The following is a 19696-nucleotide window of genomic DNA, read 5'->3' as shown; positions in this document are numbered from 1 at the left end:
CTCTTTATGCTATTATATCACAGAAAATGTTTACATTACAAAATGGCCAGTTGTAATTACTGTGTGAATTTCTTTCCTCATGAATTGTACAAAACTGCATTTGAATAAAAAGGTCAAATCAAATAGGCACTTTTTTATGCTTATGCTATAATCACACAAATAATGTGCTGGATACATAAGAGAAAATATCCTTGCTGGAATGTGCTATTAAATAATAGGAATTCTGTCAGGGTAGTGTTATCTGTACTTAACAGAATTAACTGGTTAGTTTTGTTAATTGTCTCTTTCCAGATCTTAGAATGAGCATTACTCATCTTTCCTTGTCTTGTTTTCACTTGGAGATTGTTAGAGAGAAGTACCTTCCACCCATTTTATACTGCCTGCACCACCTTTGAGTGAACTGAACTAATTTAATAAGTGGATTGAAGAAACTAATCTCTCTGCCTTTTTAAGAAAGAATTGTTGTGTACTGACTCTGCATGACTTTCTGGAGTTTAGAGTTAGACTTTTAAAACATTCTCCAGTAGCCATGTCCTGCTTGAATAGGGCCTGCGTGTGTTTAAATGGTTGTTTTAGATTTCGTCATAATTTGCCATTGACTTAGAAAATAAATTAACAAGTGTAATCTTGAAAACTGTGTGTAAAACCAACTCAAAGGAAAATGTTTAGAATTTAAGTATTCTCATCTAGAGCTCTTATGAAATGAGGGTGAACAGGTAGGCTTCTGTAACAGCTCTGTAGTATGTCTTGGTTGCTACAGACATACCTGCAGAAATGTGCCAGCCCCCAAAGGACTCCTCATGCCTTGCCAGAGATTTTTGCTGGAGACCTCACAGCCAGAGAGGTCCATGTAGTGGCACTTTGCACGTCTGCCAGCAGAAGCTCACATGCAGCTTTGTGTGGGCACATGAGCTTGCACTGAACAGCCTTTGGGACTTGCTGCTGTGGTGCATGCCGTGACATGCAGGCACACATGCACACTCAGAGTCCTGTGGGCAGCCCTCAGCAGTGTGCATTGGCTTGCATGAGAAGTGCCACCGAGGCAGGGCAGCTCAGCTCAGCCAGCTGCAAGCTTCAAGAGTACAGGAGAGGCTGTTACCTGGCCCTCAAAAACAACTTTGTAATTCCAGTCTTCTGATTGACTGCTTCCCACCTTTGGCCGTTGTGTGCAGGAAAGAAATAATATGTTGATTTCTGTGAAAGGGTTAGGAAGAAGTTCAAAAGGTGGCTTTTGTGTTTGCAGCTGGTGAGATGGACATTCTCAGGCATCTGCATTTCTGGACAGGAACCCAGGTAAGGATATGATAAGTAAGGATGTGATTTAAGGTCCATATAGCATGAGGACAGGCAAGGTTGCACTATTGCGCCTTCAAGGAAGGTGTCAGAACCCCTTCCTTAGCAAAAGAAGAGGGAACTTCTGTTGTGAGGAGTGTTTTAAAATGAGAAATAAAAATTTAAAATGTAAGATACAGAATAACTATAGATCATACAAGGTAGCCTCTGTTATCAGTATGTGTCTGAAAAGCAAGGACATAACTTCCTGGCCTGTATGAGACTAAAGAAAAATTTTTCCTTGGTCTGCAGAAAGCTCCCAAGCTGCTGTTTGTTCCTGTAGAAATTGAACAGGATTGGAGAAAGGAGAAGCCTTTGCCTGAAGAAAACGTTAATTTTCTCCCTATCGGTTGTACTTGGAGGGCATTTTCTAAAGAGCTGCTTTTAAGCTGCTGACTAGGGGGTGAGGGTTGAAGAAAAAAAACAAGAAGAGACTGCAGATTTCTTTCTCCCTTGTTTCAGTATCATCTTCCACTGCTACTCCCTGATACTTGCTCTGGGTGGTGCCTTTAGCAGTGTCCCCAAATCAGTGGACCATCCACACCCTTCTTCCTTGACACAAGGATCAAAATAAGAAATGGAGCCACTTGTTGACTTAGTCCCATTGCCTACTCCCACACACTTGTACACATGCTGCAATTTGCAGCCTTGATCATGGATTTACACTTATTTCTGAGAAGTCAGGGTTATAGGAGTGCTCTGATAGGATAACACATGCTGGCTTCCTGCAGACTCTGCAGGGGCATAGTCTTTGCAGGATTGCTGGCTTCTTAGTTGTCCTTGGGTCACAGAGCTCCCTTCCTGTGGCAGGGTTGTGCCAAAGTTGTGAATAGACTGCAGTCCTTGCAGCAGGATGGTTGTGACAAACTCAGATGGTCTGATGGTTCCCTTCTTTTGCATTTTTCTGTTCAAACCTTTGTGCAGACTTTCAGTCTGTTCTGAGCTGTTATTGGGGCAATAGGAAAACATTGGTCTGTTAGCACCTCTGGTTCTGTGTACCTTGGTAGGGCACTTTGTGCATGGATGAGGGTGAGGCCTCCTGAGCACTTGGAGACAACCTGTGAGCAGAGTGGGTGGCTCTGCTTTCCCATCTGGTGGGTGTGCCGGCAGCGCAGCCATTTCACTGGCTGGGATTTCAGCCGTGGATTCTGTCCGGCTCTGGACTGGTTTTGAGCTGAGTATTTGTGGTGATGTCAGGCAGTGTGAGAAGGGAACATGACTTGGCAGGACAAAGTCTGCAGAAAGTTCAGCTCCACATTTGGCCAAAAGCCTCGAAGGCAATGAGATTGACACACACATTCTGCTACACAGCCTGTCACACGCCCTCTCACATGCTCCCTTCCTGTCACACAGATCTCTTTATCTCACTTTCAGACCTTTAACCCTTTCCTCCTAGCTTCTCCTTGGTGGGTTTATAAAACTCAGAGAAGTCCTCCTTCTTTTGTTGATACTGTACCTTGTAAGGGTTCAGTTGCAATGACCCCCAAAGCAGAAATAGCCTATACAGGCCAGAATCCAGAAGAGTAGTCAAAAGCAGGGCAAGTTTACTTTGCAGCAAAGCTCTTAATAGTCCTTTATTCTGACCTGCCCCCCCTCTGCCAGTCTTCACTGTGTTTCTTGGCAGCTCTTCTGATCTCCTTCATTGCCGTGCTGCAGTTTTCTGGCTGATCTATGTTTGGATATGTACATCTGCAACCCTGCCTCTCTCCTCCTGCTCTTCTAAGAGCAGTATTACCAAAACCCAACAAAATAAATCCCTGATGATGCTTGAGTTGGGAATAGACTACCAGTCAAGCTTACTCTGAAGCAGTTTAAAACTCTGTTACAGTATCCCTCTGATGTGTTCTTTGTATGGGTATTTCAGCAGTACTGTAATTTCTTTCTGACCTCTGTGCTACATCTAGGGATGATCCTTCTATGAATGGGAATTGGTGCTTTTCCCCTACTGCCCTGAAGGGAATCTTAATGAGTTTCCTGCCTGTTTTGCAATCCAGTACTGTATTTCTGGTTTGCCTGTGAGCATTAGTATTTGTTTTGATTGGTGCTTTTGGATGGAATGGTGTTTGGATACAAAGTGTTATATAGAGACTTTATTAAGAGGTTCTTTCCCAGAAGCAATCTTGTATCAGTTATGGTGATGTGCAGTATGCTGATGGAAGTACTCCTGGGGTGGGAGGAAAGGAGGAAGTCAGTAAAATGAGCAAACAGTTGTACTCTAAGCAGCCTTCCCCTTCTGTTCTTTCCTCTTTTGCTTCTCTTCTTCATGTCCTCTCATTTCATAGCTGGTAGAGGATGGAGAGGACCAGTTTGAAAGAGAATGTAGTCTGGACAAGGGATAGGAGTTGAGAGCTTTTAAGTTCTGTTTTTGTTTATCTTTTTGGCTTTGCCATGATGTATGCTATGGCTTTAGGTGTCTTTTGTCATCTTGTCATCCTGATAAAATGGTGCAGCTGCTTATTTTTTGCTTTTGTCTGTCTTAGTAACTCAGTGCAGTTAGTGGACTGTGCCATGTTCCTGCTCAGAGGAGTCAACAGCAGTTTGAGTTTCTGTGTTGAAGAGATGCACTGAGACAGCCTGGGGAGCTGAGGAGATTTCCCTTGATAAAAAGTGCTTGGCTAGAATAGGCATGGATCATGAAATACTGTTCTCTTACTGCATAGTTGAGATGAAATAATTTTTTAAGGAAACAGATCAAAAACCCCAGTATGTTGTGGTATTATTTATCACTACCATTTTCTATCTGCAGAAAAAAGGCCTGCAGTACTCTTTTCTAGACATAATCTTATTGGTCCTCTTATTCCTTATGGACTAGGTTTAGCCTTTTCCCCTGGCATTTCCACTACCAGGATGTTATTTTGGGTATTCTTTTTTTTTGTTCTTTTTTTTTGTTTGTTTGTTTGTTTGTTTTAAGTTCTGATCTCTTGCTTCAGATTGGAAAGAGCATTGGGCTGATTTCTCAGATCTGCTGTGAATCAGACTCATGTTTCCCTGAAGCTGGGCTATAACGTCTGCGGGACTGAGGGTCATAAAGGAGGATGCATGGTAGAGTTTTTGTTCTGTAATATGGTGCTCCCAGAAAAGTCCACAATTATTAAAGAGAGAGGCTTCTCTAATTTTTCCCACTCCCTTCCAACTTCTAGTCAAACCCCATTTAAAAAACCCCAGCTTTTTGGACCTAGTTGGTTGTTTTCATTGCTTCTGATCTCGGCGACACTGTTACTTCTTGCCTCTTTTAAACTCTGTTCTCTGGGAGGACAAAGGAAGCCCTGGGTTATAAAACTGCTGCTTCAAAGAATGCCTGAGTGTTATGTTTTGCATAGCTATGTATAATTGTGCAGAGCAGGATATTGATGGCTGAATAAATATAGAGACGGCATCCAGAAAGATACTGAGTCTGTGGTCCTGTTTTCCATGATGTCATGCAGTGACATTTATAAAGAAACAGAGGTGGTGGGGTCAGATTGCATTTTTGGCCTTCAAGTAGGATGTGATGAGCTATTGCTGCATGAAGGGTGTGTAAGAACTGGTCAGCAGCAGGATTAATGAGCTACAGACACCTCAACTTTAATTTTCCAAACTGAAGGGGGATTTTGTTAGCAGATCATTTTATAGTAAGAAGTTTTATTGGTTTATTGGTTGCTTGAACACTTTTTACGTTTGGGTTTTTTTTGTTGTTTTGGTGGTGTGTTTGGTTGTTGTTGTGTTTTTTGTTTTGTGGGGTTTTTTTTGTTTGTTTGTTTTTTTTTGTTGTTGTTGTTGATGTGTGTATCTGGTGTTGTGGTTAGAAATGTGAAGGAATGACACTATTAGCATTACAGGGACCCTAGAAAGAAAAACAGGCATGTAAACCAAAACCACTTTTGCATAGGTACATGTGCAAGGGGAAAGAAGACTTACTGCTAGAATAGGTACATTTGCTTGGAGAAATTGAGTGCTACTGGCAAAAGAATGTTGTTTCCAATTTAGAGTGAGTTTCCATAGGAAAATTGCTATTACAGTTGATGCTGACACATTCTGTGGACAAGGACCCAGGCTGGATTTCCTCCCTTCTGCTTCCCCAGAAGCAGCACAGAGCTGCCCTTTGCTGGCAGGAGGGGGCAGCTGGTCTGAGTGTTTCGTCCTCCTGGGAGGAGCACAGATGGAATTTTTCCTGTAGGAAGCCCCTATCAGAGACTCAGTCATGCTTCCTGCCATCTGAAGGTCGGTGCTGATAGTGGTGTTGAGCTGTCAGTGAGCCGGACTCGTGGCCAGGCCCAGGGGATTATTGCAGTTCAGCTACAAACAGCAAGTTCTGCTCATGTTCATCCCTGTGAGTGCTGCAGAAGTTGGTGTCCCTCTAAAGCGACTCTGCTTTGTCCCCTCTCCCTGTTGAGAAACTGGCTACACAGCTCATCTGGCCAGACAGAACTGAGGAGGGATGGCTTGTCGTTTTACTGGATGCATGGAGGGGAGGATGGAGGGATGCTGCTGCTGTCACATCTTCCTTGCTGTAAGCCTGTGCATGCCCTGGTTTTGGCCATTCCTGAGGTGGTTATACTCTAGGTTAGCCAGAAGCTTGAAAGCTGAGGTGACAGTAGAAAGCCTAGAAGGGGTTAGAGATTTTTTTTTAGTCCAGATCAGGGTTGTGTTGTTTTCCAGAGTTCAAAGGAACTTGTGTCAATGGCCTTTTAAAGGAATTTCATGGCAGCAAGGTGGCTACATCACTCCTGATATGACTTGTTATTCATCTCCAGTTCATTAACCAGGGAAAAGTCTTATCTTCTTACCATAATCCCTTCCTCCCTCTCCTTGTTTCCCTCCCCTCTCTCTCTTCCCTTACTTCTTCTTCTCACTCTTCCCCTATCCACTTGCCTGCCTCTTTCTGTCTCGCGTTGTCAGAGGGAGTGATATTTCCTTGCAAACAGGAAGAGAGGCAGGAGCAGCACTGTGTGCAGTGTGAATGAACTCCAATAACCTCGTCCCCTTTCTCCTCCACTCAGTTGCAGAACCAAGGACATCTGGCAACTGGGAGAGAGGGAGGGAGGAAAAATAAAGGCACAGTCCATTTCAGGATCTTACCCACCCTGAAAGTAGTCACATGTATGCTCTCTTTTCCTCTTGCTCCTTGTGTTGACATGGCTCTTTTTAATCAGACAGAAACCAAGAGTTGAAGGGAAGGGCAAACCCAAAATCTCAGCCTTTGCCAGGCAAGGTATAATGAGAGGCAGGTGAGAGAGCAGGGAGCACCTGCTTCTGGCTGAGGCTTGTGAGCAGGAGAGCTGACTTGCAAAACAATTGCTGTTGGGGGTGAGCTTTGCAGGGCCTGTAGTTCCCTGGGAACTGGAGTCAGCGCATTCCGTCATCATCTGATTTAAAATTTGGGAAGCTATATTTCTAAAATGAGGGAGTCCACAGGTTCTTCAGGAAAGAAACAAATACTGTACTCTGCAGATTGTGGACAAAGGAGCAGGTTTGGTTTTTTGGACTTTTTATGTGGAGCAAAGCAGAAATACTTTGGGCTTATTCTGCCCTTTTTTATTGCATTGTGTTTGGTCATACAGTTGTGCCTTAAGATTCTAATTCACTTTGTTAACCCATTTATTCACTTATTTCAGTCCTACATTCCTTCTTGCCTTATGTAGGGTGAAACTGGCTTGGAACTCCTGTTGCTACCATTGTTTATTTATAATAGACACTTCATCCACAGAATAGCTAAGTCATATTAAGTTCAGATTCATAAATGTCCATAGAACGCTTTGTATTTTGGTTGTAGTTATAAGGTCTAATCCTAGAAGGAAAGTTATGGAGACTTCCAGTCTCTCAGAACTCAGCTTTAGGGTGTTTTTCTGTAATAGCCAGACTTTTCCCTTCTCAGTGTTCTTTTAGACATATTGTCTTTCAGAGTAACACCTTTCTTCTCTTCCCAGTGCTCTTTCAACCAAGTGACATACATTTGTTTATTTTAATCTTTTCAGTTGTTAGTCACTTCTGCTGTTGTTCTCTGAACTTTGTGGTGGTTTCTATGCCTGACCTGGGTAGGAGACAGCGTGCCTTTTGTTGAGACCAAACGAAACCCAGTGAGAGCTGGATGCTGCAGTGAGCCCACTTCAAAGGGAGAGACAAATGCCTGGGCAGAGACCATGCCAGGAATCAGCAAAATGATGGGTAACAAAGGAGTTGGTCAGCAGCAGGAGTAAAACCCAAAGTAAGGTGGGGGACAGGGGGAGGGAGGCAGGCTTTGGAAGTGAGCTAGGGAGGGAGAGGTGGCAATTAAGACCCTTAATTTGAGGGCAAGAGACCGGAATGCAGCTGCGCAGCTGGGAGTGACTTGTAGGCTCTTCTGCATAATTGCATAATCAATGGCGGCAACAACTTAAAAGGCTTACAAAGCAGTGCTGCAGTCTTGGACAGCTGCTCATGGTCAGCTGAAGCTTAGCTGGACAGCAAATGAAAGCAATCAGGAGGCTGTAGCTTTTCTTTATCAGCTTCGGAAGCTCACAAACTCTGATGGTGGCTCGCAAACTCTTTCCTGCTTGTGGTTGCCTTTATGCTTCTGGGAGATCAAAATGGATAATGTGATTCCAAACTCTGTCCCTGTAGTTCTCTGAGAGAGGGATTTACAGCAGGGCCACTGAGCTAGTCTGTTCCCTGAGAGTTGCAGAACTTTTTTCCATTCTTTGTAGACATACTGTTCATAGTCATACTGTCAAAGTCATTCTTTACAGTGTCCTGTTGCACTGCTTTTCACATTTTGCATTTCTGTGATTTCTCTCCCACTGTCAATCTGAAGTTACTATTTTTTCACGTGAGTTTTGACAGTTTTCACATGTAGTATTACTTCATTTTCAAAGCGACAGATTCATTTTCTGTCTTGAAAGGTACAAGGTGTCTTTTTCAACTTTTTCCTAATTGAAACGTGTCATATGTATACTTTTGCCTCACTCATAGACCTCCTATCTGTTTCAGCATTTTTTGAGAAATGTGACGATGTAGAGGGAAGGAAGAAGAATGGGCCAACATGAGCTGGGAATAATCTTTGTTTCTCTGAAGCAGCTACAAGGTAGTACCAAGATCCAGTGGAAGATTTGTGAAAATACTCTGGCTGCTACACCAGGCCCAGTATAGGAAAAGCATTAGGTCACAAGATATGGTTACTTGTAAGAAAGGATTGGAACAGTGGTGTCTCTCAAGGGGCTTAGTTCTCTGCTGGTGCTGTAGTGTCCTGTGAAATCTCAGTCTAACTGGTGTTTTCTTGGCCATTGAGATCTGCAGCCAGCATTTGATAGCCAGTGTAGCATTATCACTGTGTGAGTTGTGCATTTAGGTTTCAGCAGAGGTCATTATGCACTGCCGTGGGCCAGCTTTCAGAGATAAATGCTAGCAGCCAAAGTGAATCTATACTGCATGTCAGAGCACACCTAGAAGCCAAAATGCCAAATTATATCCCTGCTTTAGTTACCTCTGAAAGATAGCCCTTCCTGTCAGTTCTGTTTGTTCACCAACAGCCTATTAAGGCCTGTGCAGAGAGGTGCTGTCCTGTTGACACACAGTGAGCACAGTCATGTTAGCATATGTGTACAAACATGAGGTCTCTTCCTCATGATGCTGATATGCTGCAGAGTGCTTGTGATTCATTACAGAACTGAAACATAGCTATATATGTTTGCCTTGGCAGAAACTGTAATTGTAATTTACAGGGCCAGGACTGCAATGAGTAAATCCTGTTTTGAAACATCGCAGAGACTTGAACAAACTTTCTAAAAAGCTACTCTTTCATGTGTTACATATGAACAGTGAGCTTCTTCAGAGATGTGCTTGCATCTGGTCTGGTTCCTGATCCTTAAACTTGTCACAGAAAGTGCCAAACTAAGAATACCAGGGAGAGGACAGCATTCTTTAGCAGAAGGCTCACACTGACTGCATTTGGCTCATTTGGTTTCTATATATTCTGTGCTGCTCAGTGATATCTCCTTTACTGTCCTCAGTGATCTGTAGCTTAGTCTGTTGATGATGGGTCAGATCAAAGTCTTCCAGAAGAATGCGTAAGTGCTTCAGCTGGCTTAGAAGAAGACTCAGCTGAGGGAATGGGATGAGATTGTTGCTGGAGGAAGTGATGAATGTTTCTGACATTTAGCATGAAGTACAAGAGCCAGGGATGCCATCTTTAGTCTCTGAAAAAGCAGTACTTTGTTGTAGGAATGCTGACCTGGAGACCATCAGTATCTGAGTTGTTCTGTTTTCTCAGAAAAGAAGGGGAGATGGAAGAAATGGAGTAGGGTGAAGCTGATGGCAACACATTTCAGAAGTGTTTAGTGTTATATTTGAGACATGGGTGGCAAGGGCTAGCAGAAATTTGTTTCCCTCAGCCTTTCATCTCCACATGTTTCTCCACTGGAGTATGTCTGCTCATCATGTTACTCTCTTCAAGATGCTGCATTTGAGAGAAGCAATTGCTTCATCATTTGTCACATGGCCGGTCCTGGTTTCTGTAACTGAAGGAGTTGAGACAGACAGTGGGAGGCAGCACAGCTGACTGTGTCAAGAAGACAGTGTTCTCTCTTGCAGTTAGGGCTTGCATCACCTTTCTGCATTTTTGGTTGAAGTGGCGGTGCAGATTGGAAGGTGTGAATCTCTAATAACGTCATTATTAGTACAAAACTTAGCAAGATTTTTAGTCATATAAAAACAATCCTCATGCATTTCTGTGAAAACTAAGCCTCAGACCTTGTCACATAGCTTCTCACTTGTGTGCATGTGAGGAAGATGCTCAGTAGGCTTCTTTACCTAGCACCAGCGTCCTGTTATTCACTGTTAGGTCAGTTTTTCAGCCTGCAAGTGTTATTATTGCACCTACAAAAGGATAAATGCTCTGTCTTAGGAGCAGAGAAGACAAGTAACCTTTTCTATCTGGTCCATTCTGTTTTGGGGAGGTTGGAGGCTAGTGCATGAAGCAGAAACACATTGGGTAGTTCTACAGTGCAGAAAGTGGCTTCTCTGTTGCTGTGTCCTGAATGTGCGCATGGATTTATATTCCCCTCTTGGTAGCTTGCAGTCTCTCAGACACTCCTCTTTGGTCTCCAGATGTCTTGCTGACAGCAAGTTTCAATCTTGCAATGTCAGTCATTGTGTAGATCACACAGTTCTGAAATCCCATTAGACTGTACCCTTCTGTTGTTTTCTGGAATAAGTTTCAGTTGAGGCAGGGCTGCACTAAGAATGGGTCACTGTACTGGAGGCCTGGGCCTGAGCACTGTTACTCAGTCCCTTGGATGGGTGACCAAACCCTTCCTTTGAAAAATTGCTGCAGTAGTGCTGCTGGTGATTCATTCTGCACAATAATTAATCTTTGAGTGAGTCTTTTGCGTGGTTTAAAGGAATGTGGAGATGCAGAGGCTTACTCTTAGCTTTCTTGTTTCATGCCCAAACATGTCCAGAGATATGTGTCAGCATTGGTGAGGAGCTTACATAGGACTAGGAATACAAATTGGGTTTGGATTTATTGCTGTAAAGTTCCCATCTCCATCTGGTGCTCTATGCTGCTTCCACAAGGTTTTCAGATTCTGCAAGATTTACTGGGGAGACTTTTTTTAAGAAGTTGATTGTGGTAGCCACAGGGTTCCTTTGAGGACCATGAGTTTCTTCAAATTGCTTGCAAATCACATCGGTTAGGTTGTACTATCCCATAGTAGGACTTCCTTCTGTCTGTAGGTTTAAGTTTCATATTTGCTGTCACTGCTTTTATCCTAGATAGTCTGTTTCTCCAGCTGCCTTAGGAAAGGGAGCTCTGAGTTCCTGATGCAGTCTGAGGCTATGTTTACAGATGTCACATGAATGAATGTGCCCTGTGGGTTTTAACACCTGCATCCACAGTGTAATTGGAGATAACAGGATCTCAGCAGGCATGACAATGTGACTTGCTTTTATACTTGATGCCTGTTTCGGAGTTCTGGGAGGTGGTTCATTTTTAGAAACATTGCTTTCATCTTTGTTTTTGACATTCTGAGAAAAGTTGTGTGGTCTGGTCCAAATACCCAGGAGGAAAGAAGGGACCTGGGACAGTGGTTTTCTGCCTCTTTGTGGTGAGCACTTGAGTGTGTGAGGCATGCCCCTGCTTGCCTGATGCTCTTGTATCTAAACTGCTTCAGAGCTTTCTGTCACCTCCTGTCTTTCAGGGACTGATAGGCTTCCAGTCCTGAACTCAATCATTCAAACAGGCCTTTCACGTAGTTGCTTTTTAAATCAGTTAATCTCTTTAGCTTGCATTTGTAAATCACTAAGTTAAGATCAAGTGAGGTTCAATCAGCTTAGGGGTGTTTACATTAGCAATTTACACGAGTTTCACTGAATCTTTGCAATCTACTGAGTAGGCTCCTTTCTGTGCAGGTGGGGCTTTTTGGAGAAAGTGGTTGGATTTGCTTTCCAGTTTCAGGTTCTGTAGTGGAGTTAGGGCTCTACTAACTGTAATGAAGATGCTTTTCAGTATGGTTTCTAGGTTCCACAAAAGGGTGTCGTCAGAAGGCTCGTGGTGAATCCATTTCCTGAGGACGGCATCATGGCCGTTTCCCATAGGGGGGATGCTGACTTTCAGTTTCTTACTGTAGGTGAGGGGAGGATTTGTTATCCTTATCTTTGATGTATCATTGACCTTTGTCAGTCTTCAGCTACGGATACTAAGAGGGAAATTCAATGTTTTGTAGTCTGCTAAATAGTTGTATGAAAAATCTCTTTTCCAATTTTCTATATGCTCTGCAATGCATGCACCAAAATTCAGGGCAGCTGGCAGCACTGAGCTATTTGTTACTGGAAACTTTAACAAAGGCCACTGGTTATAATGTCAGGAATTTCCTTCTTACACACTTGGAGAGATCAGGGATGAAGTGCACTCATAGTGTTGGCAGTAATGAAGACTTGCCTTGCTTTGATAAATCTGTTGGCAATGAAATAATAGCTTTGCACCTGGATATGCTAGTCTTGTACCTTTTCCCACAGTTTGTTTAAATATTGTGTTTTAAGAGTGGAAACATTGATAAAACAAAGCTAATTACAGAAATGAAATCTTGAAGCTTGCTTGTGATACAACTTGTAATAGGTTTTGGAAGTTAATAGTCTCAAATAGTTGAACTCTTGCCTCTTTTGCATCTATTTGTTTTTTCCACAGGTACTTCCTGACTTTCAGCAGTAGAGAGAAACTAAGGACTTTGAAGATAGATGCCTGTGGCCCCTTGCTTGGCAGAAACAATGCTGCAGCGATGAGATTATAGTGAGCCCTTCATGTGTGGCTTCCATGGGTCCCACTCAACTCAGCACACAGGATCATGGGAAGAGGGTGGCAAGTGTATTTGAAATGGAGGAGGAAGGGCTTGCACTCTTCCCGGGCTCAGAGAACCCCCCTGAGCATGCAGGTATGTAAAGATTCTCACTAAATCTATGCATGATAAAGACTATCCATTCTTTCAGCTGTAAGCAGAATTGCTACTTAGCAAAATTTTAGGACAATTTCTACTGTGCTTGAGGCACTCAGAGATGATGTCTAAGAATAGAGTCAGTTATTGATAGCTGAAGACTGAGTTTATCTAAGTGATAAACGTGTTGAATATTTTGCTTATTTGACCTTCTAGAGACTAGGTCCATGGCAGTAAGATAAAGATTTTTTGGGCTTACCAAAAGCTGCTGAACAATAAAGCTTTACTACAGGTGACAATCCAACAAGGGTAGGTGGTGCAAAGAAGTGATAGGGTTTTACAAGTTGGTGCAATGGGAAGACAGTAGGAGTTTGTCCATGTATTTCTTAGGTTAACTGAGGATGAAGAGTATCAGACATAGAACTGATGTAGTTAAAGCTGCTGCTGATAGCCACAATCCTACACTTTCAAACTGTAAGAAGACTGTATTATATATCTGGGCAGGTAACACGAAAAAAAGGAAAGCATAAGTGCATAGGATCATCTTCTTAATGAAAATATGACAAATTAATGTGTTTACTCAGCAGTGAGGCAATGGGCAATCTTGATATAAAACAAAGAGAGAATCTGAACATTGAATGAGGATTCCTCAGTGGAGTAGAAACAAAGAGAGTAGTTAAAAGTTGATATGAGATTGTCCAATAAAAGTCCTTAAAATGGGTCTGAGGACTTGAAAAGAAAGCAATTGATAGATTAATTCCTTATGAAAATGTAAGGAAAAAAGACACAAAATGTGGAAAATATTTATTAAATAGGGAATCTACAGAGGAAGGAGGGCCCTAATGAGCGTTAAAAGTTCAGAAGTGGCATTCATGCTTTCTGTATACATCTTACATTATTTCTGTGTTATCTTTGACTACAGAAAATAACAATCATCTATGTAACTAAAATAATTCATGCTCAGAGATGGAAAATAATTTGCATAGATCAAAGAATAAACCTATCTGTCTCAATAAAGCAGTCATAGAAAAGGTAATAAGACATTTATGTAATGTTTTTAGAGAAAGCTAAGAAATCCAAAAGAGGGACAGATTTATCTGTGGAAGTCATTGGAGTACTCTGCTGTTCCTCAGAAGCATATGAATGTCACTTGAGGCTTCAGCAAAGTTGTTACACTAGTTAGTCTGCCATTACATGTGTTTATACTAAGTAATCTGAAATAACTGTAGGCATTGCATAATTTTTACTTGGTAGTGTGTGAAGAGAAATATAGTTGAACAAGAGAGGAGAATATCAGAAATTTAACCTTTCTGATGACATTTTCTTGCTGTCTAATCTACAATGAGAAGTGCAGGCCAAATTGAGTGACCTCCAGGCCTCTGTAAAGTCAGTGGTATTGAAAATCAACACCAAGATACTTATGGCTGGAAACTTGTATTGAGGAACACAAATAATAATGCCTGAGAGTGACCTAAAACTGGTTACCATTTCAGGAACTTGAGCAGAATAGTAAATATAAACACAAGTAAGGAAGTATTGGAAGAGTAAGTACAAAAATAAGACGTACAATTATAACCGTGATGCTGGTCAAGAAATGCAGTAGCCTTTTTCTTCAAACTAAGTAGTAACTCCAGTGTAAAGGCTTTCCAGGCATATCTAAACATCATCTGGAGATTTATCAAGACATGCTGGTTGCAATCTTTATAACAGCTGCCATGATTCAATAATATCTGACACTCAGAAAAATACCTGCACTATGAGCTGTGTAGAATATCAGATGTCAGCATAGCTAGAATTAAATGGATGGAAAAGAGAGAGGGCTAATAGAGGGGGAATGCACATGTAATATTGGCAAGCATTCGACTGGAGTGCTTAAGGTAAGATGTGTTGGAGCAGACCAAAGATGTTTTCAAAATGCAGAGCCACTAAGATTAAAATCTCTCAGAATGATATAGGAAGAGTTGGGAGCTGCTGCACAAAACCAGCTGAAATGTGAAGCAGTAGTGAAGGTCCCATGTTTGAGATAGAACAACAAGTTTTAGTAAAGGAACTGTCACTATGAGAGTATTTCAGCTTTAGGAGTGGGGAGTGCCCTTCTTGAAGAAGAGATGCTGGCTTCAGGATTCCAAAGGCTCACAGAGCTTGTGAAGTGCACTGCTTGTGTGCTTATTGCAGCTAACTCCGCAAGCTGCTGTGTTCTGTTTCAACAGTTTCCCCAAGTGTTCAGTTACAGGGATTGGCTGCTCAGTCTGTTTTTTGTAGGGTCACAGTTTCAGTACTGGCTTTCTGTCACTACTGAGTTGAGGAGACATTTTTCCTTATTCTTGTCCCTATGTATGGCAGAAAATAGAAGCAAGAGAACTTGAGGTGAGTTCTGAAGAAATTTACTTTTTGCACAGTTTTGGATTTCACCTCAACTTTTTTATAGGTCTTTCTCACATTAGTAACGTAACTGTAATTGGAAAGTGCAGAACACTTGGCCTCAGCGTGTTTTGGCTCTTTCACTCTGTTTTGGAGAGGAACAAGCGTGAAGCGATATATTTGTTTATATAGTTGAGGTGAAACCTTGTGGATTATGTCAGTAAATTTGCCGCAGAAGACTTGTTTGCCCAGAAGGAGTGTGTGTGGCTGGTAGATAATGGGTTTGAGTGAGGATGTTGGGGCACGCTTCCTTCATGTCTGTGAGTTTACTTGTTTTTTTTTTTTTTCCCCTCGCTACCGTTCATTTTGATAGAAAATCCCCCCTTGAAGCGGAAGAAGGGCCCAGCCCCTAAGATGCTGGGAAACGAAGTGTGCAGCGTGTGTGGGGACAAGGCCTCCGGCTTCCACTACAACGTGCTGAGCTGCGAAGGCTGCAAGGGCTTCTTCCGCCGCAGCGTCATCAAGGGCGCGCAGTACGCCTGCAAGAACGGCGGCAAGTGCGAGATGGACATGTACATGCGCCGCAAGTGCCAGGAGTGCCGGCTGCGCAAGTGCCAGGAGGCCGGCATGCGGGAGCAGTGTGAGCACTGGGGCTGGGGATGGCACAGCCGGGCTCTGGGGACCGGGGCTGTAAGGCAGGGGGCAGTGCCAGTGCTTGGGGAGGGGGGACGTGGAAGCTGTGCAGGCTGAACGTTGGAATGTGTGTGGGAAGTCACTGAGAGTTCAATAAGGATCACTTGGGGAGGCGAGGCTGTTAGTGGAACTCTAACACCCGGCCCTGCTTTGTTCCTTGTAAGAACTTGTGGAATATACCAGCAGAGGAAAGACTCACACGTTCATCAGGGTGCTGTAAAGTGTGTCAGGCACGTCAGGCTTGTGACCAGGACTGTTAAGATTGGTCACCATGCTCCTTGAACAACAGGCACTTTTCTTTGCTGCCTGCTGTGAGCCTGCAAAAGAGGTCAAGGGCAGCACCACAGTACTGCAGCTGTGTTTGTGCATGAGCTAATCTCATTGCTCCCTTTGGTGATCTCTGCTATTTTTCTCACGCTAGCCATAAGGATGCTGTTTCTAAATACTCACCAACATTTCTGCTTGCATATCAGGAACAGCCCTCTTTGGCCAAGGTATCCAGGTTTCATCCCTTTGCTGGTCAAGACTGACTGAATGAATGCTCAATTAAAGTTAGATCTGTGTGAAGTCTTCTTTTTTGACAGTCAGCACCCAGAACAGCTAGGAATAGTGGATGTTTCAGAAGCAAAAAATAATTTTGCAAAAATTAAGTCCCAATGAGCTAGGAGACTTGCTGTTCAGTTTTTCAGCATGAAACACAGCACATCATATACCTTTGTCTCACTGGTTTGTATCAGCATTATGTATGTTGTCTTTACCCCATTTCCCCATTCCCAAGAGATACGAAACAGATGTGTTTGAAAAGCAATGCAATAAGACCACTTGTTCACTTTGCTTCTCTTTTGTTGCAGGTAGATACAAAGAGCCTCAGTATGTTTCTGCATTTAGTAATTGTTTTGTGTTGAAGACTGCTCAGGAAAATTAGGTCAAATGGAATCTTGGTGTTATTATCAAGAACTTAGCAATTCTTGTTGATGCTGTAATCCCCACTGCAAATTTGCCTTATTAGTTTTGACAGAAACGAAGGGCTTTTCCCTCCAGCTGTTTCACTTACAAGGTCATTCCAGAACTTCCCCCCTAGTAATTGCTGGAAACATTCTTCTAATTCCCAGACTGAAGTTATTCATGGCCAGTTTATTGTTCTTAAGCCAGTGTGAACCATGAGGTTAAATAATTCCTTCCTGACAAGCTGAGTAAGTTAGATTGCTTTGAATTTAGCATGGTGTAGGAGCTTGCACATAGGCAGTTTTTAAGATTAATTAATAGCCAAGTAACACGTTACCAGATAAAATTCTTTTATGCATTGGAGTCCCAAGATGAGGGACTGTCATCACTTGGATCAATTACTTCCCTTCTTAAACTGATGCTGTAAGTAGCATTCTCTAATCCTATAGATCATCCTTATTTTGGTAATTGTATTAAATGCCTTTGCTGTTAGAATTGTAAATTTTGTGCATGGTGCATGTACTTGTGCACACATCCTCCCTATTTGAAGTCAGGGGTAAAGGTTGCTGTTCTTTGTCAATCTTTCCAATCCCAAGAATGCTGTCTTACAGCAGCTCTCCAGTTCTTGTCTTTGTTTAATGTGATTCTGTTAAGAAGTGCAGTTATATACCTGTTCAATTTTAGGGCCTCCTGCTTTTCTGTGTAGCAGATATAGAATCATCAAGGTTGGAAGAGATCTTTTAAGATCACTAAGTCCAAATGTCTACCCAGCAGTACCACTGTAACCCTTAAACCACTAAACCATATCACTGAGCACAGATTCAGGTACCCTTTAAACACCTCCAGGGATGGTGACTCCATCACCTCCCAGGGCAACTTGCTCTAATGCATGCCCTAACAAGGAAAATTTTTTTAATACCTAATCTAAATCTCCTCTGTCTCAATTTAAGGCCATTTCTTCTTGTCCTCTCACTGTGGGCATGGCAGGGGGAGCTAACCCCCCCACCTCATTACAACCTCTTTTTTTTTCTGTGTTATCTGTGCATTAAAAAAAATGGCCAGAGAATATTTCGGCACTTTTAAAGTCTTATTTGTAAAGTCAAACTTCATTTATCTTTGTTCTTAAAGATATAGAGGGAGGTTTTTTTTTTTCCCAATCAGTTCCTTTTCTGGTTTCCTTCCCTCCAGAGTGTCAGTCACAGCACAGAGCCTGGCACTGTCAGAGCCTTGCTGGGGCTGTGCTCGGTCCCACTGTCCGTGTCACCGACAGAGGTGTTAAACAGCACCAACCCCTGGGGAACAGCACTCCTCACTGGTCTCCACCTGGACGTTGAGCCATGGGCCACAGCTCTTCGAATGTGACCATCCAACCAATCTTTTATCCTCCAAGTTATCTATCTGTCAAATCTGTGCTATTCCAGTTTAGAGACAGGGATGCATCACTCCAGACCTTGGAGGAGGCGATCCTTGAATATTAACCAGCTTTCCTGGGCCCCTCTTCCCTCCAGCACTTTATCTAATACTACTCTACTGAGCAGATTCCTGAAGAGTCCAGAGTCTGCTCTCCTGAAATTCAGGCCAGCCAACTTGCTGTGCACCCTCTCTCTGTGATGCCAATATGATCACAGCTGTGCAGGTGTGTGCATGTTTTTAACTCCTCTTATTTGTTCCCTGTGCTGTGTGCGTTTGCATAGAGGCATTTGAGTTTGGCTTCTGATGAACCTGACTGAATGGATGGAGTGGCAGGAATTCCATTGTGCTGCCCTTCAGGTGCTCTCCTGCTGACATGCATACCCTCTCCAGGCTCTGGGCATCTCTTGCTGGCCCTGGCATCAAACTGGTTTGGGAGAGGAAAGGGATGGGTTGAGGTTCCTGTCCCTAGGCAGATTTAGTTTAAATCCCTCTTTGCTGTTTGACAAGCCTAGGAGAAAATATGTGATTCTCTTTCTCTGACAGAGGGACCCCATCAGCCCTCAGTAGAGCAGATGCCTTTGAGTTCTGTTCCTTACCATGTTACATCCAACTAACATCTGCCCTTTGACTTAACAACTGAAGGAGACTTGTAACACTTTTCCTGAAGGACCTGGGGTTGGTCCTCAGTACATTTATGCCAAGTTACTCTTCCATTATTCATCTTGAGGTATCTTACTGCTCTAGTTTGCTGCAGATGGCCTGTATAGCAAATGACCCTTTCACTGTCAAACTCTACCCAGGACTGAGTCTGACCTTTGAAGAGAGTGAAATGATACAAGCTGTTAAATTAACAATATTGAAAAAAGACATAACAGTAGGATAATATAAAATAGGGTGGACACACTGCCATATGAAGGGAGCATCTGTTGTAACATGACACTTTAGGGAATTGCTTTATGGGGAAAGTCACTGTTGTTTTTCTGAGATCTGCAGGGCATCATGAGGGGAGCTTATGCCTTTTGTGAACACTTTATATAGCAGTATGATTAGAAGAAAGGCAATGAAACAACTTTAAGGAGGGAATAGAGAGAAAAACAAATAAGTATCACTGTTGGCTCTGTTGTGTACACTCTACTATGCCCAGTACAGACAGCTCTGATCTCTGCCTCTACATCCACAGCACGTTACCTTGTGTTTAGTGTGGTTTCCACTGTGTTCCTATGATTGATCATGAGCTATTCCTGCTTCAGATGTTCTGTCTGAAGAACAGATCCGACTGAAGAAACTGAAGAAGCAGGAAGATGACCAGGCTCGGACAGTTGTGGTGCGTCCAAACCCTCCAAATCCACCAAGCCCTTCCCACAAACTGACGCCAGAACAGCTGAGCATGATAAAAAAGCTCGTGGCCGCTCAGCAGCAGTGCAACCAGCGCTCCTTCACAGACAGGCTCAAAGTGACGGTAAGAACTCTACCAGTGTACCCAAAATAAGGAAAAGTGAAGTTTGGGGAGTTGCATTTTAGGTAAAAAATTTGGCAGAACAGAGTTGCTTTAGACACGGCATCTGTGGGCT

General features: G+C 42.9%; 2 protein-coding genes across 7 annotated transcripts in view; both read left to right on the top strand.

The window, feature by feature from the left end:
• The window catches only part of MADD (MAP kinase activating death domain), a 99688-nt gene that overhangs the window by 3399 nt on the left and 76593 nt on the right, over window positions 1-19696 (top strand). The gene's annotated exons all lie outside the window — the stretch shown is intronic.
• NR1H3 (nuclear receptor subfamily 1 group H member 3) overlaps window positions 1-19696 on the top strand; it is a 30889-nt gene that overhangs the window by 5458 nt on the left and 5735 nt on the right. For 4 of the 6 annotated variants that reach the window (XM_059474120.1, XM_059474117.1, XM_059474116.1 and 1 more), the window contains 3 exons: window positions 12470-12713; window positions 15448-15714; window positions 19376-19584. In XM_059474120.1, the coding sequence (XP_059330103.1) occupies window positions 12596-12713; window positions 15448-15714; window positions 19376-19584 (594 nt within the window). In that variant the 5' untranslated portion in view covers window positions 12470-12595. Of the gene's footprint in view, window positions 1-1243; window positions 1294-8352; window positions 8372-12469; window positions 12714-15447; window positions 15715-19375; window positions 19585-19696 lie in introns of those variants that run through there. The other 2 variants (XM_059474119.1, XM_059474121.1) reach the window with 2 other exon arrangements.

The sequence above is a fragment of the Ammospiza nelsoni genome, chromosome 6 (assembly GCF_027579445.1).
Source record: "Ammospiza nelsoni isolate bAmmNel1 chromosome 6, bAmmNel1.pri, whole genome shotgun sequence".
In the NCBI taxonomy this organism is placed as follows: Eukaryota; Metazoa; Chordata; class Aves; order Passeriformes; family Passerellidae; genus Ammospiza; species Ammospiza nelsoni.
This window is presented reverse-complemented; position numbering and strand designations above follow the sequence as displayed.